Source organism: Microtus oregoni, unplaced genomic scaffold (genome assembly GCF_018167655.1).
Source record: "Microtus oregoni isolate MIOR12 unplaced genomic scaffold, Mior012 000021F_ref0000039, whole genome shotgun sequence".
NCBI lineage: Eukaryota > Metazoa > Chordata > Mammalia > Rodentia > Cricetidae > Microtus > Microtus oregoni.
In genome coordinates, this window is record NW_024543080.1 from 11,055,710 (window position 1) to 11,080,603 (window position 24,894).

The 24,894-nt window shown below is 38.3% G+C and overlaps 1 protein-coding gene across 1 annotated transcript in view; it reads left to right on the forward strand.

Annotated features, from left to right (window-relative positions):
- The first annotated feature begins 12,300 nt into the window (after positions 1-12,300).
- Positions 12,301-24,894, forward strand: part of Uba6 (ubiquitin like modifier activating enzyme 6) — a 66,885-nt gene continuing 54,291 nt past the window's right edge. Inside the window, exons 1-6 of the mRNA XM_041671237.1 lie at positions 12,301-12,396; positions 14,143-14,205; positions 18,541-18,635; positions 19,237-19,265; positions 22,841-22,935; positions 23,669-23,780. Of these exons, the coding sequence (XP_041527171.1) occupies positions 12,326-12,396; positions 14,143-14,205; positions 18,541-18,635; positions 19,237-19,265; positions 22,841-22,935; positions 23,669-23,780 (465 nt within the window). The 5' untranslated portion in view covers positions 12,301-12,325. The remainder of the gene's footprint in view (positions 12,397-14,142; positions 14,206-18,540; positions 18,636-19,236; positions 19,266-22,840; positions 22,936-23,668; positions 23,781-24,894) is intronic.

Sequence of the window (24,894 nt, forward strand, 5' to 3'; positions counted from 1 at the left end):
TTTCTCAAAGGGGCTCAGCAACAATAACAGACTGATTGCTGTCCCAATACCTATGGCAAGAAGATAGTAGAATCACACCCCTACGTCAGTAGCAATAGCAGACTGAATTGATATCACAACACCTATGGCATGGAGACAGTAGAATCACTGTCTATACGTCAGAAGCAGTAATGGACTGATGCTATCACAACGCCTAGAGCACAGGGACAACAGAATCATGTCCATAGGTCCATTTTCAACTCCCATTATTAAAAGGCCCAGTTTTCTCTTTGGTTTTAAAAGCATTTTTATTCTTATTCAGCAACCCAATCCCACCAGTCTGGCAAGATTGTTTATATGATATAGATTAATCCCATTCACATGCTGCAGAGTGGGGTACACCACTACACAACAGAGGTCTTTAAAGGGTATAGATTTTTTTCATACACTATTAGAATATTCCTTAGACTGTACAATATATGTTGACTGACTTCCATAAATACTGATTTAATACAATAAAGAAAATGCATATACTAATTACCTTGTAAGCAAAATACAAAACCCATTTTTAATAATATGGTGGAATTTTTGTTTATCTCTTTGTCCTACAAGTCATTTCCCACAAATAAATGAGTAAAGTCAATTAAAAAAATCAAGAAAATATACAAACAAAAAGAGGAAATTTGATATGGAAAAGAAACTCAAGGCAAGAAACCATACAATTTCCCCCTATACAGATCAAGGACAACAGCAGAGACTATTGAGAGGGGAGAAAGGAAAAATAAAACTATAATTGTGAAACCAACACGTACTGCTAAAAAACTACAGTTCCCAAAACATGTCTGTAGAGTGCCACATATGTTATCCCACTCAGGTCTGGTTCACCTTTTTCATGCAGAATGGGAGGGCGTGAAAATAAAAGAAGTATCATACTTGCTTGGTGAGAAAGTATAAGAACTCAATTTCAATAATTATCTAGTAGGAACTGATGTGAACTGTGTAACAGTATACAAAACATGAGACTAACTTGCAAATCCACTAGGCTATGTGTGGTTATGGAAAGTAAATTACTGACTAATGACAAATCTCCCCTTCCCTTTCTTATTTTCTACTTTAGGTTTTACAACAGTGTAAAAAAAAATTTCAGATCCCACTTTATTTTCCAAAATTCTCTTTCTTTATTTTCTGTATTAATCAAACTTTCTATTAAACATAACCCATAGAAATCACAGATAGAGTTCTATAGTCAACTGAGTGGAGCTCAAAGTTTTCCATGTGCTGAAGTTTATGCTAAAAGTTTACACTTGAAGTCATGCTAAGACTGTATAGATGCCACAGGACATAGCTAAGTTGCAATACCAATGTATATCAAATATCTTCATAACATACTTACTCCTAAAATGATAGTAAATCTTACCTCTGGATTTAAAGCAAAAATGATATATATGCACAAGGTAAACCTAAGGGCTTTAGTACATCTCTGTGTAAAATGTATGTCTCACAGCTGGTTTTGTAAGTGTTCAAGAAACTGTTGTAGACAGGTATTGCCTTGGGCATTTTAAAGATATATTTGCTAAAGGACTACCTAGATACAGAGGGCTAACATATGTATCCCATGAATAAAATTATATGTCAATGTATTTTTGTATCAGTTCTGTTTGTATTACTTTAGACATTGTAAAGAAAATATTTAGCAACTAAACCAGATTGCCAAGAAAGGTACAAAAAAGTTTAATAATCTCAGCTTGATATGTGAAAATTACTATAATAAAATATATCTAACTGTATTTGTTTGTCCATATACATGTTATTATACATACATGCAAATGTTATAATTGAAACTTCATTATGTTTAATTTTTAACATCTAAACTTATTTAAGGTTTAGTATGTTTGGGAAAATCACAATATGTCAATATTGTGGTTCATAGATATAGATATGGATTTAAACTAAAGTTCACAGTGTCAATTTTAAACATGTCCTTTGAAAGTTATATCCCTATCACTCAACAGAGTATTTAAAATGGGATATTACATTCATGTATTATATTATTATAGAAGATGAAGGTTTTTAGTAGAAAGGAAATGTTATGGAAAATAAATCCACTATTTTAGATAATTAAGACATCATTTTGGTTCTTCTCTTTTATTTAGACTATTGAATTTGCTAAAAATTGCATTTCTTTAAGTAATTCAGTTTCTTGAAGAGGTCTAAATAATAATTAAGCAAAGATTATATCAATTCATTTTAAGACTGTTAGAGAGAACAATTGTAGGTGGAGACTCATTGATTCCAGCAGTCAGTTCTGTCCCACCAGCCAGCTCCCAAATAACCACACTGAGACTTACTATCAATTACAAACGCTTAGCCGATGGCTTAGTCTTATTACTAACTAGCTCTTACAATTAAATTAACCCATATTTCTCACCTACACTCTGTCATGTGGTAGTATCTCTTTTCAGCTTAGCAGGCATATTCATCTCCTGCTTCGTTTGTGTCTCTTCACAATCCCTTGACTCCACCCTTCTTCTTCCTAGTGTTCTCCCTGCCCCCAAATCTTGCCTAGCTATTAGCCAGTCATTTCTTTATTAATAATAAGAGCAACACATCTTCACAGTGAACAGAACTATTATTTCACAGCAAATGATACCTTGCAGAATTGAGTAGTAAGTATGCTAAACACTATAGTCCAAGTAGTTCAATAACAGAACTGAGTAAGGGATTCCATTAGTAAGTCCATCTCAGAATCTACATGGTTATCAGAAAGAAATTACATTTTGACATATAAGATATTTTTAGAATTCATTTATTTTTGTCAATGGCATGTATTTTTGATGAGTTATTTATTTTTATTTTACATATATTGATGTTTTGCTTGTGTGCATATCTGTGTACCCTGTGTGAACCCTGTGTGAACCTGGTGACTGTGGATGGCAGTAGAGGGAACTGAATCCTCAAGATGTACAGTTACTGACAGTGCTCAGCTGCCATGTGAGTACCTAGAATCAAACCTGGGCCCTCTGCAAGAGCAACATGTATTCTTAACCACTGAGATGCCTCCCCAGTCTATCTGGGGCCTAAATTTAAACATTGCCTCAATGCTTAGATATTTAATCACTTATTAAGGAAAAGAAAATAATAAAATAAAAACCAACAATCCTTTTCTTACAATTAACTGAAAAAAATCAAGTATAAAATAAATAGTCTCATTTTAGATGTTGATAACAAAATGCATGCTTAGAAATAGCAGGTATAGGGCTGGAAAGATGGCTCATCTAGTTAAGAACACTGGCTGCTCTTCCAGAGGTCCTAAGTTCAATTCCCAGCAACCACATGGTGGCTCATAACCACTACGAGATCTGGTGCCATCTTCTGGCCTGCAGGCATACATGCAGAAGAAGAAACACATACATAATAAATAAGTAAAATAAATATCTTTTTTAAAAAAGGAAAGAAAGAACATGTATATTGAACATTTTAGATAGCTATTGTGACACTTTTTTTTTCTTCCTTGTGGATGTCTCTATCCAAAACCCCAAATAAACTTATACTGCTTTTATAATAGGAAAAAAAGCTCAACAAATTTTGTATATGTGAGCAAGTTTTATTGTATGTAGCACGCTTTGTACTAAGATGTGCTCTTCTGTAAGAAATAGCAATATCAAAGCAGATAGAAGGGAGTACTCAGGAAGCAGGGGACTAACCACAAGCTGAAACCAGTCTGGACTACAGTGTGGTAGCCTGTCTCAAAGAGAAAAAAAAAGGGAATAAAGGAAAGAAGAAAAAAAGAATGAAGGAAGGGAGGGAGAGATGGAGGGAAGGAGGAAGGATGGAAGGAAAGGCAGGGAAAGGAAAAAACTCTCTCTCTTGGTGGCTGGATTAGGTTCCTGTTCCCCGCTCATACAGAGGACTGTTGATCTGTGAGTCTACTCCTAAATAAATAACCATTTATTATACTCAATTCTGAGCTAGTGTGGGATGACTTTATCATGTTCCTCTACATCTAAAGTTACATATCAACATGGCAAAATTGACTAAAATAGCAATATTTAACAATATCTCAGTTTCATCTCCTACCATCCATTTCTCTACTCTCCTGTTGCAGAAAACTTCAAGAGTTATCTGCACCTGATAACTATTCCTTTAAACCTCAACACCTAATTTAATCCCAGTCATATTAATAGTTTTTAGAGTCACTAATATTATCTGAATATTAAGATAATAATTTGACTTATTGTAATGCTCATTAACATTCAAACGATCATCCTCTCTGAAAAGGACTCAGGCTATATCTCGGTGAATGCTCTAGAATTCCTGTAACACTGAAATGGGGTGAGAGAGACCATATGGCAAGAAGGTCAGTAGATGATCTCGGATCCCTGCAGAACTACAGGAAAGCGCAACTGGGAGGGGAGGGGAAGTCGTAAGAGGGAAGGGAGGGGAATTTTGGTTGGGATGCAAAAACAGAAAAATAAATAACAACCAAAAAAGCATAACTGATGTCTTAGCACAGGTTACAATAACCCTATGGCATAGACTCTGTGGTTTAAACAAATGACATTTATTTCTCACAATCTGGAGACCAAGAACTAAAGAAATCAGGGTTCTGGCATGGCTGGGTTCTTTTGAAGGCTCAGTTCCTGGTTTTCAGTGGTCATCTCACATTGTATCTTTAACAAAGCAGACACAGTAACTTCTTTCCTTATGAGAGCACAGGAACAAACCCATTATAAGGATCCTTTCAGATCTAAATCTAAACCTACTCGGTACCCAAATGCTATCTTATCCCAAACTATTGGGGATTCTGGGCTACGAAAGTCAACAAGACAGTCAAATGTGACCTTTCTGAAAATAACTGTATGTCTCTCTCTGCCTATGGTATTATAACAACGCTTTTCACATATAGGATAGCTACATTGCTGTTGTTGATTTTAGTTTATGGATCAGAGCTTCTTGATGTTAGGATCACCATCTTTTAAAAGCCTCACTCTGATGTTCTGGAAGAGGCTGTGTTTTCCCTGAGTAATGCTGAAAACATAGCTGAGGCCTGGGCCTGCCTGGACCACAAGTGTGTTATACCAGGAGGGCATTTGTTCATTGTGTGCAGAGGTGAGGAGACAGAAAGGGGAGCATTTTGAATTATGTACTTATCAAAACAACAACAACATAGCTCTCCCCTCAAAGAGAATAACAGAAAGTCCCACGTAGACACAAGAGATAGTCAAACTAAGAAACAGAAAGCAGGTTAGACAGCATAAAATATGATCCAATCCTATAGTCCCACAAATATAACCAGGGAACACTGGTAGACATGCAAACTCTTAGTGCCATGATTAAGAAGAAATGCTAGGCTGGGGTCCAACAATGTACTTTTAACAAGAAGGTAAAGAGGCTTATTGGTATTTGATGGCCTCTGACCTGAAGGATCAGGCTCTCAAACCAAGTAGAAAAGAAGCTGAAGATAAAAAAGATAACCTGCAGATTGTTAGAGTCAAGGGGTCGGAGGTCGGGGAAAGGCATATGATGAATCAGGATTGATGAGAGCAGGAAGTAGAATCGGGTCGGGCAGTTTCAGGCCAGGGACCTCAATTCTTATTCTTGCCTGGAAATGTACTTGATTCTCTTCAGGTTGAGCCGATTGTTCCCAATCTCGTGTCCTATTATCTTTCTTCTCCTTCTATACAACTCAAGTGAGTGCCACTGCATGGAAAAGATACTTGACACATGACCAAAACTGAGAAGTGCCTGGAAAAGTCATGGAACTGATTGACTGACTGCCCCTACTCACAGCCTCTCCCCAGTTTCTGCCCTAGGTCCTGTTAAAGCTCCGAGTCTAGCAGCTTGATGGTGCCTATTTTCTGGGACCCATTCCCTGAGATACGGGAGCTCTGCTTTGTCGTTTCTCTTGAGGTCTCATCTATAATTATATCCTTTTTCTAAACTCACTTTCATGTTGTCTGTAAAATTCAGTCTTCTAGTTTGGAGTAACTCTGGTGATCATTGGTTCCTTTTGTTTTTCAGCAGCTTAACTCTGTGAGCTACAATTGCCTGTGGCAAGGAAGCCTCTATTGCTCTCAGAGACAACATTTCCTATAGGAGCTTAGACTACAATTTGGTCTACTGGTGAATAATGATTGTGGCTAAAATCTGAATCTCACAAATAGAGTTCTGAATGTTGATTCATAAGGGCGCTCGACTTTCTCCCGTCCCCAGTCAGAAAAGATCCAGATGAATTTATAGTATATCACCTAGAAAATTACAAGAGAATTTGAAGTACTATTTGGGAATTTTTAGGTTTTTCATCTGTTTTCTGTTCTTATTATCCAAAGATTAAATATAAGAGAACAATTGCTATGTTTTCTCTACAGTTGCCTACATAATTAAGTAATTAAAATGTCCTGGGGGAGGGGGACTGGAGAAATGGTTCAGTGGTTGAGAGCACTTATCATTTTTCTAGAAGACCTGGGTTTAGTTTCCAACACCTACACAGTGGCTCACAAACAACTATAATTTTGGTTCCAAGGTATGATACACCAGAAACACATGTAGTATACACACATATAGACAGACAAAATACACACAAAAATAAAACAATTTTTTTAAAAACGGTTCTCAAAAATTATATTTCAATTGCAAACTTACGATAATTTCTCTTCTCTTATCCTATAAGCTATATTTTTTTTTAAAAAAAATAAATATCTTTAATTTGCCATAGTCTGTATAGGTTGCTACATAAACCTCTAAGCTATAGTAACAAAGGCCCCAACATTCATTATTCACACTTTTTCAAGACTACAAAGGTCCCACAGACTTGGTATCTAGTACAAGGTTCTGAGAGGAGTGTCACTTGCTATGGCCTTAAAAGGCCTGAAGGATGACAGGAATCTCTAAACTTTAAGTTCTGGAAACAGTAATCTTCAAATTCCATCACAGTGGAGACTTGGTTTCAACATCTGCATCTGGATGACATAAACTCTGTCTGCAGCATATGTATTCTAATTCACAGTCTATGTAAGTGTCCTAATCCTTTGTGTGGGAGCATAATTGATGGTTCCTCTGGGAAATTCATTCCCTTCTTGAAATGGGGCCCTGGGATTGCCTCTTGCAACTCAGGTCCTTCAAATGGATTTGTACTTACTGAACTCAGATTCCTGCCCTATTCTAATGGTTCAGTATTGCAAAAAATATGGTTTCTGTGTGATTATTTCGGGGTTGAGCAGCCGGAAACTAACCAGTGGCCTCCTACAAGAACCCTCACCTCAGCTTACTGATGATTTTAGTTCAGGGCCCAGAAAAAGACCCACAACACCCACAATCAGAACTGTTGATAACGGTATACCCTGGAAACAATAATTTAGAGGCCTGGGTCTCTTTGTCTCGACTGCTTAGAGCCCTAGGTGCCTAATCTAGACCTGTAGGCCAGTAGAAATTGTAGCATCTGGTTATGTGCTATCTGATCAAGAGCCATAGCTTCTCTCTGACTATTTACATAGGGTGCCTAGTTACCCAATTCTATGCATGCTAGGAGAGGAAAAAAGGGGCACATTGAAAACAGACATTTTAGCTCTTTTATCTAAAAATGTAGTATTGCACACTAACCATACCCTCTAGAATCCCCTGATGATTTAATTCCTTTCTTAACTAACTTTCTCCATTAAGGAGTTCACTGGATGTGTACTAGCCACTCTCACCTTTGAGCTGACAGCCACAGAACTGTGGGTGTGTGTGCGTGTATGTGGGTGAGTGTGGGTGTGTGAAAACTCTTATCTGATTTTTATGGGGAAAAAGAATTCCAGCTCTGGAACATGCTAGGGCTGGGAAATTGTTAGTTTTAAAGGTACATATGACTACGAATGTTTGTAACCGGTAGAACAAGGGAGAGCAAGGAAGAATAAGGAATAAGGAAAAGAATAAAGAGACACAGATAGAAAGAACCTGTTGTGAGTACATTTCTTAACCCTCAGATTTCTAGCCCCCCTTTACTTATTGTGGTGTCTTTGCACCCTGAGAGGGGATTCTTAAGAGCTGGACTCTCAGGGAATCTATTAGAGTAAACTTTCCAAAACATTAAAAAACTGATATAAAAATCACCATTTTATCATGTTTTTGTAATAATTGATGCTGTTTCATCAAATGTAAGATGCCTGCTAGTGTGGTTTGGATCTTAAATATTCTTTAAGGCCAGTGTGTTAAAGACTTTCTCTAAAACCCATGGTGCTATTGGGGCACAGTAGAAGCTTTAAGAAGTTAAATGACGGGGCTGGAGAGATGGCTCAGCGGTTAAGAGCATTGCCTGCTCTTCCAAAGGTCCTGAGTTCAATTCCCAGCAACCACATCATGGTGGCTCACAACCATCTGTAATGGGTCTGGTGCCCTCTTCTGGCCTTCAGGCATACACACAGAAAGAATATTGTATACATAATAAATAAATAAATAAATAAATAAATAAATAGAAGTTAAATGACTTGGGTGTATGCTCTCAAGGGAAATACTGAAGCCTTGAACATTTCCTTCATTTGTTTTCTAGCACCCATGTGCTCTGGCCATGATTTACATGTTGCACAGTTCTAAAGCAAGGACATTTGATGTGGGAGTTCCCTCTGAATGCTGTGGTTACCATTAATGAATAAAGAAACTGCTTTGGGCCAATAGCAGGGCAGAGATAGGTGGGGGAAACTAAACTGAATGTTGGGAGAAAGAAGGGCGAATTCAGAGAGACACCATGGAGCCACTGGAGACCAATGCTGCTGCTTGGAACTTTAGCCGGTAAGCCACAGTCACTTGGCGATATAGATTAATGGACATGGATTAGATTAATATGTAAAAGTTAGCCAATAAGAAGCTAGAGCTAATGGGCTAAGCAGTGATTTAATTAATACAGTATCTGTGTAGTTATTTCGGGTCTAAGCAAGCTGGGTGACCAGAAACCAACAAGTGCCTCTCTCCTCCAACAAACATTAACAGACACCTCAGAAGCTAAGAGCCATAACAGGCCTGTATTCCTTACATTGGTCATGTCAGACACAGAAAAGCTAACAAAGATTCATGTTTATATTCTATACTGATGGAAAATAATGACCTAATGCCAAATATATTAGAGTCATGGGTTTTACCTACAATACAATTTTTTTCTATTACTGAACAACAAAGTTCTGTAAGCATACTAGCATTTTCTTACTTAAGGTTTTAATGCTATGAAGAGACACCATGACCATGGCAATTCTGATAAAAGAAAACATTTCATTGGGACTGGTTTGTGGTCTGAAAATTTAGTCTTTTACCATCATGACAAGAAGTGTGGTGGCATGCAGGCAGACAAGGTGATGGAGAGGGAGCTAAGAGCTCTATATCTTGATCCACAGGCGGCAGGAAGAGAATGCCACACTAGACTTGGCTTAAGCACCTGAGACCTCAATGCCTGCCTACTTCTTCCAACAAGGCCACACTTAGTCCAACAAAGACTCTCCTTGTAATAGTGCCACCTCCTATGGCCCTATGGGCACCATTTTTATCCAAGCCACTGTACACATAAAAGAATACAAATCTGTTAACTTATTCTGTGGGTCAATTCCAGGCACAGCAAGGTAGATGGCAAGCAGAGACTTACAAGGCTGAAATCAAGACATTGATTTCATTCTGTTCTTTTCAGTCATTTTCAAGCACATGCAGGTTGTTGCTCAATTTAATTACAGCCATATGACAACATGCTCTTTAATTCCTTACCTCTGTATGCCAACTTGTTCCTTATTGTTGGCCATTACCTTGGGGTCACACTCAAGTCCTACCTGTCACATGGCAACCTTCTCCCTTCAAAGCAAAAAATGAAGAGGTCTCTCTTATGCTGAATATCCTTCATGTGCTGTTTTTCTTTTCTCTAGGAAAAGCCCAGTCTGTTTTAAGAAGAGAATATATGCACACACCAGAAAGTAATAAATATTGTAAAAAGAAGAAAATTAAAAGTTTCACTTGTTTTCCCCGTGGTCAAAATTTCTCTTTTGTTTATATCTCCACATGGTTGAAGTTATTTAGGCTTGGGGACAACTGTCATTTTCTCAAAAAGATAATCTAGGACATCTCTAGCTAAAATTGTCTTCTCCCCAAAGCCTCTCAATCCCTGTGTCAGCTTTTATGTTCTTCATTTTAAAACTTTCTGAACCTGATTTTCTAATTAATTTGTATTTTTCTGCTTCCCAGATTCTTCATTGTTGTGATGTAACACCATAACCAAAAAGCAGCTTGAAGAAGAGGGTTTAGTTAGGTAACAACAGCGCTTCTCAACCTGAGGGTCTCAACCCCTTTAGGGGCCAAATATCACATAGCCTGCATATAAGACAGTAGCAAACTTACAGTTACGAAGTAGCAATAAAATAATTTTATGGTTGGTGGTCACCACAACATGAAGAACTCTACTAAAGGGTTGCAGTTAAGAACCACTGGCTTGACTTAAACAGTATTGTCCATTTCCAAGAAAGGCAACATAAGAACTTCGAGACAGGAACTAAAGTAGAGTCCACAGAGGGATGCTGCTAACTGGTTTACTTCCTCTGGCTTGCTCAGCTTTCTTACACAGCCTTAGCCCACCAAAGGATGGTAGTGCCCACAGCTGATGGGCACTCCCACATCTTTTTTTTTATTGCCTTGTCTACCTATCTTTTCCTCTGATTGGTGTAGTTGGGGCTGGTGCCTGTGATATCAATCTTCCAGGTGCCAGTGGACCCAAGGCTTAGATGGTTGCTCCTTGTGGTGCAGTTAGGGCTATAGTTCCAGTCACCCCAGACGTCACTCAGTGTTCCAGGAGGTCATTCAGTGCTCCCTGGAGTTACTTTCCAATCCCGGAGGTCGTTCAGGCCTGTTCCCATGGAGGCTGCTGTCTCAGCCTGTTTTCACAGGGGTCCTCAGCTGGAATCAGGTCCTGCAGAGGTCTCCGACTTGAGTCTGCTCCCTAGGCAGTCACTCCCTTGTACCTGCTCCTGTGGAGGTCCCTGGCTCAGGCCTGCTTCCTTGGAGGTCGTTGACTCTGGCCTGGTCCTGTGCAAGTCCCTGGCTAGGGCCTGCTCCCTCTGAGGTCACTCCCTTGTACCTGCTCCCTTTCCATCTGAGCCAAAATACTTACAAGCACACCATGAGACTGATGAAATCAGGACATGCTATCTCTATGGTCTGATCATTATCTAGCCATTGGACCCTACTGTCTAATAGATATTCAATATTTAAGAAAATAAATGGGAGGGAAATGAAAACTAGCAGCATGTATATACATCTCCAAAAACTATAATAATAATAATAATAATAATAATAATAATAATAATAAAAGGACAGGAAATATTTCGTGCTAGAGCAGAACTCTGAAAAAATAAGCCACGACCCAAATTTATTGGAATGTTAATGTAAAAAAGGTCAATTGGATTAAAAAAAAAAAACCTTTTCTACAGAGGAAACCAGCAGGATGTAACAGATAGTCAACACAGGCTTCGATGTTTGAGATGTTCAATTTTAGAAATAGCATAGGTGGACACACAGGATAATGTAGGCTTGCCAAGACTACCATATATTTCCAAATATAAGACAATTTTGAATTAAAATGATACTTTACAGAACATTGTATTACATCTATAGTCAAAGTAATGTCATTTTTTTAAATGGGCTGATGTTTCTTCAAATACAGAGCTATTTAGAAAGATTTCTCATTTATATTGTGTCCACACAACTGTTTTCTAAAAATGGCAAAAAAAAATGAGTCAACGAAATGAGAATTAGAAGAGAAACCTTGGCCAGTAGCGCTGATGATCGTAGTTATTGGCTGTATGGCTATAACCAAACCATTAACTGGAAGTTCCTTTTTTTTCTCCTATAAAATGAAAGTGGAAACTTTTACAGCTCTGAAAAGAAACCGGATTACAGACATCTACGTCTGACACGTACTAGATGAGCAAAACTATTTAAATGGAATGTTTAAGTGGCATCCCAGCGGGGCTTTGGGAAATTGATGTCCTCTAGGTGCTCGAATACCCGAGGATCTGCAAAGGCGACTCCGTCACCGGGCGAGCCTCCGGCCCCTCCCGGCTTAGCTCCCCGCCGGAGGTGACGTGGACTTCAGTGTTTGAGTTCCGCGTTTGTCCCTCAGCACCGTCTCCTCCACTTAGCCACGCCCCCCACCTGCGAGGAAGCTCGTCCGGGGGCCGCACCCCAACCGGAAGTCAGGTGTCCCCGGGCTGCCGGGAACCACCCTCCTGGGCGCACTTTCCCAAGCCCCACCTCTGGTGACGTAGCCGCCCGCCCCTTGACCCTGGCGGCCCCGCCCCCTCGCCTGCCTTCCTCGGCTGCAGCTGTAGAGTCTCGGAAGGAGATGAAGAGATCGGAGCCGTTGGCTGCTCTCCGCCGGGAAGAGGCGTCCTGCTCCTCCTGGGGAGCTTGCAGGTGAGAGGCCTGGCCCGGGCGGGCTAGGCGGGAAGGAGCGGAGGAAGGCGGGCGCGGGCTCTCGTCCGGCGCCCGGGCGGCTCGGTGCGCGCGGAGGCCACGGGGCCGCGGGGAGCCCCGGGGAGCGAGCGAGCGGGCGAGCCAGCGGGCGGTGGGTGTGGCGGCGTGGGAGCGGGCCTCACAGCTCGCCTTCGCCGGGGAGGCTGGCTCTTCCCGAGTCTTGCCGGTTCCTGGTGGGGTTGAGCATCCCACGGGTCACAGTGCTCCTGTCGGGCCTGGTCACGAGTGGGTTGGGGCCCCTGTGGCTTGGCACCTTTAAGAGGCAACTGCAGGGCCACTGTGCCCCATCCTGCACCCGTGCGACTTAGAAAACTGTTACTTCGGAGGGAACAAGTCTGGATGAGTCAGTTGCAGTTTTGGACACCCCGAAAACCCCCTGTTGACTACGGGGGTGCTGGGGCACGGGAAGGAGCCTAAGGCTTCCATGATTATTTTCCACTTTAGGGTCTTGGAGTTTTTCTCTCCTAGCCTGCAAAATTATGGGGGTGGGGTTCTGGTATACTCTCACCATGTTTGGGTTATTTCTCTTTCAGTAATCTTAGAATTAATAAAGCCCCACTTGTATCCTGCCCAGTAGAAGAATACTGTAGAAAAAGTATAGAGGTGACGAGTTTATTATTTTCAATTAATGTAGGCCTAACATTTTATTTTACATTGCATATTGAAAAGGATGCTTCAGGTACTGGATTTAAGTAATCGTATTGTCTGCCCAGGCGAATGCTGCTAAAATCGACTTGAGAAATATTATTAAATACAAATAAGCACCCCTTAGTTGGAGCATTTTTTATTGTCTCATATATAATCATTATTTTATTATCATCATCATTATTGTTGTTAATTATTACTGATTTTGTGACTAGTTGCAAAAGCCTTCTAGTTAGCCAAGGATGGCTTGGAACCCCTGCTTTTCTTTCCTCCTCCACTGGAGTTTTGAAATTAAAAGTATGTGCAATCAGGCATGACTGTTTTTGAGCATATCCTTTATTTATTTATTTATTTATTTATTTATTTTCTTGACAGGGTTTCTCAGTGTCGCAATAGAGCTTGTCTTGGAACTCACCCTGTAGACCAGGCTGGTCTCGAACTCACAGAGATCCTCTGCCCCCCAGTGCTGGGATTAAAGTTGTGTGTCACCACCTCCTGGCTGAATGTATTCTTGAACCAGTCAGTGGCACAGAACTTTTTGGAAAGTTAGTGGCAGACATAGCCATTCAGTGGCAGAGCAGGGTGTACATATACTCGTTCTCCTTTTCACTCAGAAATTTAATCCACCAAACTAATTTTGGCCAAAATAAAACAATAAGTGAAAGAAGTAGAAACAAGATGATAGGAGACTACAAATAGTGTGTGTGTGTGTGTGTACACTTTTATTGCCAGAATAGTATGTTGTATGAGTATGCTGTTTTTATTAGCTAGCTGATGTCTTAAGAGTGCAGGTACTGTCTGGTTGCTCTAAGATCTTAACATTAAAACTACACAGACCAGCAATTATTGAAATTAACTTCAACACATTTTAAAAATCTAAGGAAGGTAACACATAATACAACATACATTTTATGTAAAACAACCTTTAGTAACTTGCGAATCTCGTCTTATGCATAAGTGAATTTCACATTATAGAGTATTAATATTCAAAAGCCATATATGATCTTTAAAAGTTTGGGTTTGTTTTTTTTCTCTCCCTAGCGCAAGTAAAAATTTACCTACCATGTCTACAGAATCTGTGGAAATCGATGATGGATTATACAGGTAAGAACCTTAGAGGCCGTAAACCACCTTTTCTGATCGTTACCCCAGAATCACATAGTCTGTTTGAAGACTATGCCTGTGCAGAAGTTTGTATGGATATCCTACAGGTTCCTCTCAAATAAAATGGGGATTTTTGTGGAGTTTTCTCATATGTAGTATGAAAGTTTTAATGCTATGTAAATAAACTCCCTTTTCTTTTGACTTAAATAATAGGACTAAGAAGAATTTTATTGTCCAATATGAACCTAAATGTCCTGAGTTTAAACAAGAGGCTTTCCTGATGTTCTTGATCATGTAGGAGTTACTTGAATTGTATAGTCAAATTTTAGAGGATGATTATTTCAGTGTTTTCTCAAGAAAATATATTCCTTAGGAAATGGAGACATCTGTAACTGAGTTACAGTTTGGATGGAGAGGGAATGGAATGAGGGTTGTTTTTTTAGCGAGCTAGGGCATGACTAGGAGAGTTCCACACATTTGTGTACCTAAAGATCCCTAATTGGCGGTTCTTCAGGGGGAAATGTAGAAATTTTTTGTCAGCATTTTTTAAAATTGTTGCTGCCTTTAAATCCACTGCTGTCCTACTGCAGCACTCTGAGCTGAGGGTCAGGCTTCCAGAGCCACCGCCTAAGGGAATTCCTTCCCCTCAGGCACCAGCTGTTTTCAAAGGCAGGAAAGGAATTTAACTAAATCTCTGTCCCTCTAAAGAACTCTAGATTCAAAGGTTAAACTTGAAGTCTGCTCCTCTGAGAGGCTGACTAGCAAGTCACCCACCTTCTCTCCTGTCTCTCCAGAAGCCCTCCTGCTTCTCCTCGCCCCCGCCCCCTTAAAAACCCTTCATCTGGCTCCTTCTTTCCTAAGTTTGTGATATACCGTGCTGCAGTTAGCTTTCCTTATATTTCTTGTTTGGAAATTGTTCACATGTGAGTTTAGTATTCCTGGAAAAAAATTGACCATTCATACCTTTATCTACCCTTCTTTCCACATTCTGTTTTAAAAATTCCAATTTCACAATATTCAGCTAAAGAAGCACCACGACTTTCTCAGGCTGTATCTGTTTTCATGTTAGGAAGTTCTGGTGCTGACCTTCACGTCGTTAGTTCCATACAAACTGTTCTTATCTTAGGTTTATATTTCTATCCTCTGGAGGGTTTTAGTTATATCTCCCTCCTTCTTGAGCATGTGGGTCATATTTATATTTGACAGGGTATCTCTCTCCTTCAGCTCTAGCATCTGTTATTCCTGAAGGAACACCTGTTGTTATGTCTAGTTCAGTATGGGTTGTATTGCCCTACTTTTTGTATACTGGTAACTTTTTTATGGATGTCTCTGTGGATTTTATAGTTTTGGATTCTAAATAATGTTAGGTTCCTAAAATATTCTTTAGCTTTATTTAGGAACACAGTTAAATTACTAAAAAACAGTATGTTCCTTTCCTGGCTTGCTTTTCAGCTTATGACCAAAGGAGTCTTCATTAAATTTAGAGCAAAATTTTCTTCACTGTTTATGTAATATTCTTAATACTGTATCTAATGCCCTTTGTATTGTGAGGTATTTTTGTGCTTAAGCAAAACACAAAGTTTTGTGAGCTCTATTTTACTAGTAGTGTTTGCTCCCCTTTTCCCTTGAGGTGATTCTTCCAGCTTTAGATTTTTCCTTATGCGTTTGGTAATCTATACTCAATTTAAGTTAGAGAACCTTTTGCTAATTTCTGATCCCTCTAGTTTAAAATCCTAACTTTCACTTATTTCATGAAATTGGTTTTTAATATTTATGTATATATTTCCATGTGTGTATGCACTCGTGCCATGGCATGTGTGTGCAGGACAGAGGACAAATTGTTGGAGATAGTTAGGTCTCTTCTACCTTGTGGGTCTCGGGTTGAACTCAGGTTAGCAGGCTTGGTTACAGGTGCCTTTACCTGCTGAACCATCCTCTGACCAAACTCTGGATTCTTAAGTTTATAGCTCTTCAGTTTAGGGAGACCACCAGATTCCAGGTGCATTTCCCTCTCTCTGCTGCAACCTAGAAATTTTTCAGGTTACATCTAAACTTAAGGCCATGAATGTGATGGTGCTCTCTTTTAATCCTAGTGCTCAGGACATAGAGGCCAGAGACTCTATCAGCTTAAGGCCAGCTGGCTCTGTAGAGCTATGTAGTGAGAGCTACATAATGAGACCCTGTTTCAAAATTAAATAAACAAATAAATAAATTGAATCTTGCTTTGTTTTCTATCAAAAATTACTTTTAAGTTATTTTTTAGTGTTTGAATTGTTTTGTTTCTATTTATTAGTTCCAGTTATTTAAAACAGGAGAGTAAATCTGATTCCTATTATTTACCATTGGCCCAGAGAAGAGTTTCGGGTAACCAAAGCTGCCCATGAACTTAGGTAGCTGAGTGAATTCCTGGTCTGCCTCAGGTGCTGGAACAGGCATGCAGCACCTGGCCCAGTTTACACAGTGCTGAGGTTGAACCCAGAGGATTGTGTGCTAGACAGTCATGAGCTGTGCATCCATATGCTTTTCCTATCTTAATGAACCTTTGAAATAATTCTTTAGAATTCAATTTGAATGAATCTCACTTTGAAATCACTCCATTTCTAACTTAAATACAAGTAATCTTCTGTATTGCTGATTTCCCATAGATTCTGGTACTTCTGTATATTACCTTACACAATTATTTGATTATCTCACAGTGCATGTCATAGACATTTTGCTGAGTATTTTACATTTTTACCTTTTTACTATATGACCCTTAATAGTACCATTGACCATTTACATTAATCAAGATGAATAAATCTCATAAATGTGGCTAGTGAGACGGCTCAGTTGTTGAGAGCACATACTGCTCTTGGAGAAAGCTTGAAATCAGTTCCTAGCATCTGTACCAGGCAGCTCATGAACATCCTGTAACTCCAATTCCTGGGTGTCTGATACACCCTTCTGACCCCTGTGGGCACCCTACACACAGACCCCACCTATACATATAAATAAATCATGTTTGTATCAGAGGGAAATGTCAAGGGACCCCAACCCTAGACAAAGAACTATCTATAGGCAGCTAAGGAATGCCTAGAGTGGGAAAAAACAGTCTTATCCAGGAGAAGCCCTAGTTGGTTATCTAAGACCAGTGGTCAACCCTGAAGTGTGTACTTATGAGTAACAGTATATGCAGGCTGAGCAGATTGTGTTCATAAGTTTAGGAATATATATTCATATGCAAGCTTGTTTTTAGAATGCATAACTTAACAAGATCCCAAGTGTGTTTTCCCAGGTTGTCAATGCAAAATAATACTCAAGAATTGCCTGGCCAGTTCCCCCAGTTCTCTCTCGCGCTCTCTTTCTTCCTGTGTGTGTGTGTGTGTGTGTGTGTGTGTATGTGTTTAATTTGTATTGCCGTGAATAAGTAGGCTTTATAACCTTATGGGTGTGTAAATCTTAATTGTCAAATGTACATCCTTCAGTTCCATTTTCCACAAGCCTTGTATTTAGTCCTTTTGTGACTTTAAGTTTTTTCTTCTTTTTTTTTTTTTAAATATTTATTTATTTATTATGTATACAATATTCTTTCTGCGTGTATGCCTGAAGGCCAGAAGAGGGCACCAGACCTCCTCATTTCAGATGGTTGTGAGCCACCATGTGGTTGCTGGGAATTGAACTCAGGACCTTTGGAAGAGCAGGCAATGCTCTTAACCGCTGAGCCATCTCTCCAGCCCCTCTTCTTTTTTTTTAAATTAAACTTTTTTTCATTTATTTTGCATACTGACCACAGTTTCCCATCAGTTTTTTTTTTTGTTTTACATACCAACTACAGTTTCCCCTGCTGCCTCTCCTCCTGTTCCTTCCCCTACCTCCCTTCTACCTGCTCCCCCTCCATCCACTCCTCTTCTGTCTCCATTCAGAAAAGGACAGGCCTCCCTTGTGTGTCAACAAAGCATGGCACATCAAGTTAGATGGGACTAAGCTAGGAGAACTGAATCTTCCCTCCAAGATCCTGTTTGTAGTCAATTTTAAAACAAAGATAACAGAATCAGATGCCTGTAGTGACCACTGAAATGATGAAATGAGCAGACAGGATGGAATGGAACAATGGCAGGTCCACCTCACAGCATTCCATAAAGAGGAGAGTTCCTGCCTCCTGGAATGTGGATTGTAGTGCCAAAATTAATTTTCCAAAATGTCTTCTATAGTTAAGAGTTGAGTTGGTTTACTTTAAGTGCTGTACAAATCATCTAAAACAACTCTAGACAGACTCATGTGTCATGGCTGTTTGTTTTCAAAACTTTAAGGCAGATTTTATTTTGATGAAATAATTATTGTTTTTTACATATATAGTCGACAGAGATATGTTCTTGGTGACACAGCAATGCAGAAGATGGCCAAGTCCCGTGTCTTCTTAAGTGGTATGGGTGGTCTTGGAGTAGAAATTGGTAAGCAATATTTTTTTCCTATAATTCTTGTGATTCTTAAAGACTATAACTCTTATTTTCATTAGAAGAAATTAGATTCAAAGTGTTGATCAGAATTTTTGACAAAATATTTTGTAGCACAGGTATAGTCTTCCACAGAAAAACAAAAACACCTCTCATGTAGTGATTTTAATAGCTTAGTAGCTGTTAATTAAATGATCATTTGTTATGTTCTGTCTAGACGAGGTTTCACTATTTAAACCTGGCTATGTGGAGCTCACTGTGTAGAACATACAGGCCTTGAATTCATGACGACCCATCTGTCTTTGCCTCCTTAGTGCTGGGATTAAAGGCATGTGCCACCATACCTGGCCAAATGATCATTCTTAATTCATTATGGTTGCATAGTATATTTATAAAAACCCTGAGAAGTGAATAGATACCTTTAAATGATGTGATTATGCAAAATGTATTAATTCATTTTTTTTTACTCCTGGATTTTCTAATTTTCTTAATCAAGTAAAAAAAATTATAGGTAACTCAGAAATGTGATAACGCCTCATGAAGTTGTATTTTGTATGAATTTGCAATGCTAAGTTATTCCTTTTTTTTTCCTTTATAGCAAAGAATCTTGTTCTTGCAGGGATTAAAGTGAGTATACACCTGCAGTATGAAAAGTGGTTTGTTATGAACTGTTTCATTTTTGCTGATTTGAACTGATAATGTACTTTGCCTTATTGTTTCATTTTACATAACAGAATCATTAATGCTATTTTTTAATTTTATTGAAAATTTAAACATAAAAAGTCACTTAACACATTCTTAATTACCTATCATACGGTTGAGTCACCAACTCCACGTACTTGTGCTTTTCCTATATTTGCTTCTCATTTCCTACTGGCAGCAACTGTTGAATTCTTTAAGAACTTCAGATATTTTATCGCTCTTAAATATTTTAGTATATATCTTTAATATAGCCATAACTTAGTGCCATTTAACACCTTAAAATCTAATAATTTCTTATGGCTTAAATTTGTTTTGTATTTCTCTAAAATCATTTACTCCAGATTTTGACAGCATCATTTATTATGTCTAGTTGGCATGGGCAAAATTTTCAGCTTTTTCTTCTGTTAGGCTCTCTCACAAGGCAGCAAAAAGTATTCAAAGGAGCTATAGTTGTCCTGGGAGTGGTCCATCAAAGAACGCTCACGTTTGGTTGTTGCCAGCTTTCTTTCTTTGTGGGCCGTAGGACTGCAGACCGTAGTTCCTTCCCGTCTATGGAGCAGAAGTCATTCCATTTCTTCCATATGGCTGTCTCCGTAGTGCTGCTGACAGTGTGATAGCTGGCCTCGTGAGGGACAGCACTTAACACAACCAAGTATATTCTTTAGCTCTAAGTTCAGAAGTCCAGCCCATAATCAAGAGAAGGGATTACACAGCAGCCTAAATGTCACGAAGTCTGTGTTGTTGGCAATACCCTGAAAGCTAGCTAACATAAACATAAGATGCCCAGTTGAGAATTCAGCTTTGTTTCCTTGCAGTTTATTTTGTTCTAATCAGGAACCACGAGAATCTGTACACTGCAACTTTCTTTCTTTTAATTTGTAGGTTTTCTTTCCCTGATTGTTTTTCACATTAACTCTATTTATCAAAGAAAGTAGTCATTCTGTGACATAAATAGTGGCGCATGTCTAATTACAGCACTTTAAAAGCAAGAGGCTTGAAGACCAAGCCTCGTCCTAGTCTACTAAGAGGGTTCCGGGCCAGCCAGTGCTCCATGGCGAGACCTATCTCCTACAAAATAGAAACACTGAAAAAACTATTTATTACATCTAATTACAGCTTGTATATTCTTATAAACTGGTAGTCATATCCAGATTCAAATTGTATTTGTTTCCTTTGACAAGACATTTCATAGGAAATACTGTGTTCTGTCAAAAGGCGATATTCTGTTATTCTCTTTGTTATTGTTTTATCTATTACTCGTCATTGTTTATATTCATTAAGAGTTAGCAGTTGTCATTCTTCCTCATTTATTAGCTATAATATTTAGAAAGAAAATTTTATCTTTATTGATTACTTAATCTCACTAAATTGTAGACTGCATGTGAAAAGCGGATAAATATTATACTGCATTTTCTGCTGTTTGCCACCTTCTAAAAGTCATCGTGACCATCCCTCAGCTATGACTAATGAACTTTATATCGATGACAAATTTGTATATTTAAATATACTGATGTTATGGCTTTATTCATTCTACGTTCTATTTTTATTAGTACTAAATTGGTTCATCTTCATTAATGGATCTTCTTTAAGTTTCTGAATTCTTTTGATATAACCCCCTTAGTTTCTGTGACTTTAAGTCTTGTTGAGGAATAGAGATAAAACAAATCATCAGGAAGCACTAAAGTGTATTCAAGTTTAAAATTATAAGTTACTGCAAAATTTCTAATTCACTATAGAAATGATGGATTACTTCTTTCACTTTCTGTTTTTGTATTTTCTCTTATGTAAGATTCATTGTTTTTAATAACAGGTCACTTATTTGTCCTATATTATATTTAACTTCTATGACAGAGTTTCAGAATATCAATTTCAATATCACTCACAAATTATTGAAAATTAGTATTTTCTATCCTTTTCTAAAACCCTTTTCTTTTGACTGGTAGCTTTTTAAAAGAAATTTATATTCAATAGCTCCTCCAGTTAATCATGCATACAACTCAAAAATAGTTTAGATTATTTTGGGTTAGAGTCTCAGGTATCACTTTTTAAAATCAGTATTACTACTATCTATAGGATATTTATTTAATTCAAAATTAAGCAAAAAAATAAAAATATTTTCAAGTTAGCCTAGTTTTTCTTTATTATGTTCTCCCTTAGATCATTCTCTTTTAATCTTATACTCTTCATTGTATTTAGTAATAAGCAAATACATGTATACAGGAATATCCTATTCAAGTTTATGTATCTCTCTTTTCCTGTGTCTCTTAAAATGCCTTGCTTTTTATTACTTAACAGCATGTCCATAAGATTACTCCATAGTGATGTTTTTTCTAGTTACTATAAAACTATAAAACTGCTTTTTATAGTTACATTGTGTGAGTATATCACATTATACCAATTTTCCCATGTTTATGTACATCTTGTTTCTAGTGTTTTTAATGGTAATACATCTGTTTAATAACCTTGGTTGTAAGTGTTTTTGATTTTCCCAAGAACATCTCTGGGACAGTGTTGCATGATCAGTAAAAACCCAGAGACAGATATTGGGGTTCCGGATGAATATCAGAAAAGCAAAGCAGCCAAGCCACTAAGAGAGCTCTTGTCTCTATGAAATTTTCAGACTGAAAGAGCCATCCTGCCTCCATGAATCCTCAGATGGAGACCCAGCGCTGTCCCTCCTGCCTTGTATTCATTCCTTTCTAGTGCTGGGATTAAAGGTGTGCACCACCACTGCCCATTCTCTGGCTAATTAGTGTGGTTGCTGAGATTAAACGTGTGTGCCACCACTGCCTGGCCTGTATGACTGATTAGTGTGGCTGCTTTGCCCTCTGATCTTCTGGCAAGCTTTATTTATTTGAAACACAAATAATATATCACTATAGGATAGATTTCTAAAAATAGGATTGCTCTGTTGAAGGGAAAATGCACATCATCTTACCAGACGTTATACTAAAGTACTATGGCACCTCATAGTACCACCGTAATGCGAGAGTGATTGAATCCCATCATCCTCTGACAGAATGTGCTGTCAGTTTGTTGAACTTCGCCAGTCTAATGAATGAGGAAGGTGTTACTTAGCATTTCATTTTCAAGAGCAACAAAATAAATATATTCCAGCATGTTGTTCCTTGTAAATTAATGAGCTGAGGCATGATAAAAATTTACTCATTACCTTTATCATCTGGGGTATGGAATATTTTGAAGTGCTTTTATATAAATTTTTCTGAATGTTTTCTTTATGTTGATTTATATAATAACATGCCACTTTGATAAAATTTAAAGCTTCTCACTGTGTAGTTTCTCCATCAGGTTGTTGGAGTTTCTGAGGTGCTTATAATCTGTCTTCTGAATAAAGATGTAACTGTTTATCCTTTTCAGTTCTTACAACACTAAGTTCTCACATATATACGTAGTATTCTCAGTACACTGTAAATAGCCTTAGAGGTAGTATGCATCCTGGTTCTATTTTGGACTTAACAGGCGTTTTCCTCTCTTTGAAGGCACTGACAGTTCATGATACAAAAAAATGCCAAGCATGGGATCTAGGGACTAATTTCTTTCTGTGTGAAGATGATGTTGTTAATGAGAGAAACAGGTAAAGATATTTTGATACATTGATACATTGTCATGAGATTATTTTTTTAAAGACTTACATATGGAATGTTGTCTGTATCTAGAATGCCAGCTTAGTCATAGCTGTTTACTTTGTCAAGATGAATTTACCCTGCCTTAGATAAATGCATACTGGCGTATATTTCCTTTGTCATGGTTTTGAAATGAATTTGACATCTTTAAAGGAAGTTTTTTTTTAATTCCTTAGCAAAGTAATGGGTTTTATTGTGACATTTTATACATATCTACCTTTATAGTTTGCTTTTATCCCCTTGCCCCACACACTGACATTCTTGGCCCTCTTCACCATCTCTTCATTGATTTAGATTGTCCTTCCTCCTGCTTTCATGACATGTGTTCCATTTTCTTTTTCTGGTGCCTGCCTTGTCCATGCTTATATACTCTTTATTTCCTCTGATAGTCCCTCCTTCTACTCCTGTGTCTAAAGAAATCTGTAGTATTGCTATCACTGAGACCTTAAGCTTGGAGACCAGAAGTAAAAGGGCATATGTAAAGATTGTGAGGCTTGCTGCAGCATGTGATGATGTGTCTTAAGATTGTGTAGCTATCTGTAAAAATGAATAAAAATTGTGTTTATCTATAACTTACTTAGTTTTTGTTAAAATTACATGTGCTGGGGCCCTCTCATGTTCTTCAAGTATCTAATGAAACTGAGTATAATAAATGAGAGGTTGGTAAATGTGTTTATTTTCTAGGGCTGAAGCTGTACTTCGTCATATTGCAGAACTAAATCCATATGTTCATGTCTCATCATCCTCTGCCCCTTTTGATGAAACCACAGACCTCTCCTTCTTAGAAAAATACCAGGTTAGTATTTTGTATTGTGTTATTGATAGAGTCCAAGGAAGTAATATAACTAGTTTAGCCTAATATATTGAAAAGCAGAATGAAAAAAGTCAAGTTAAAATTATATCTATTAAATGTTCTTTTTGAGAAAAAATTCTAATAACTCCTGAATGTAAGCTGGGTATTTGGCAGTAATATGCAGTTGAAATTCATTGTTTTTTTTAACAATATGTATTTATTGTTTCTGCTGTTGATTCTCTGAGCTCACTTCCTCTTCCAGCATTCTGTTCTGTTTACTCCACCCACCTATGTTCTAAGCTATGAGGGCCAGCCAAGCAGTTTCTTTATTTAACCTATTGACCTTCCTCCATCATCACATTTACAAGTACCCTCATTCAACAGCCAGTAAACTGTTCAACAAAAACCTTACATGACCAAGAGGAAATGGAATGGCATTTTTTTTTTATCCCATGAAGAAAGGCAGACTTAAATGAGCACTATTCAAAACAATGAGAAAAACACAAATTCTTACATTGTATTAATTTTAAGTGTAGTTGGGACTTTATTCCCTAGTTAGATGGCACAAAACTAATCAAAACCAAGAGTCAACAGTATACAGCCTGTGAGAGACTCACTTTAGTGGTAAACACACAGACTAAAAGCAGAAAGTTGGGGAAAAGCTATTCCTAGCCTGGGACGATAGCGTGAGTAAGAGTGCTTGCTCTGCAAGCATGAGGAACTGAATTCATATCCCGAGCACTCAGAGGAAAGCAGGGCATGGCTTTGCCAGCATTGGGGTAGGAGTAAGGGATGCTGAGAACTGTCCTAGCTGTCCGAGCCATAGTAGCTGAACTAGTGAGCTCTGGCTCAGTCAGGGCAATGCGGCAGTCCTCTTACTATAGAAAAAGACACTTGAAGATTCTCCTGGCTTTCAGATGTACATACAGGGTTACACATACACACGCACACCCACGTGCATGGTGATGTAAACCAAAAGTGAGCAGGAGTAGGTATTCTTAAACAGAGTAACTGTAAGATGAAAATAGCCATTTAGTTAAGGGATCAGTGTAGTAATATCTAACAAGTAGGATCCAGTACAGTATTAGAGGAGGACTTGAACCCTGCAGTTTCATCA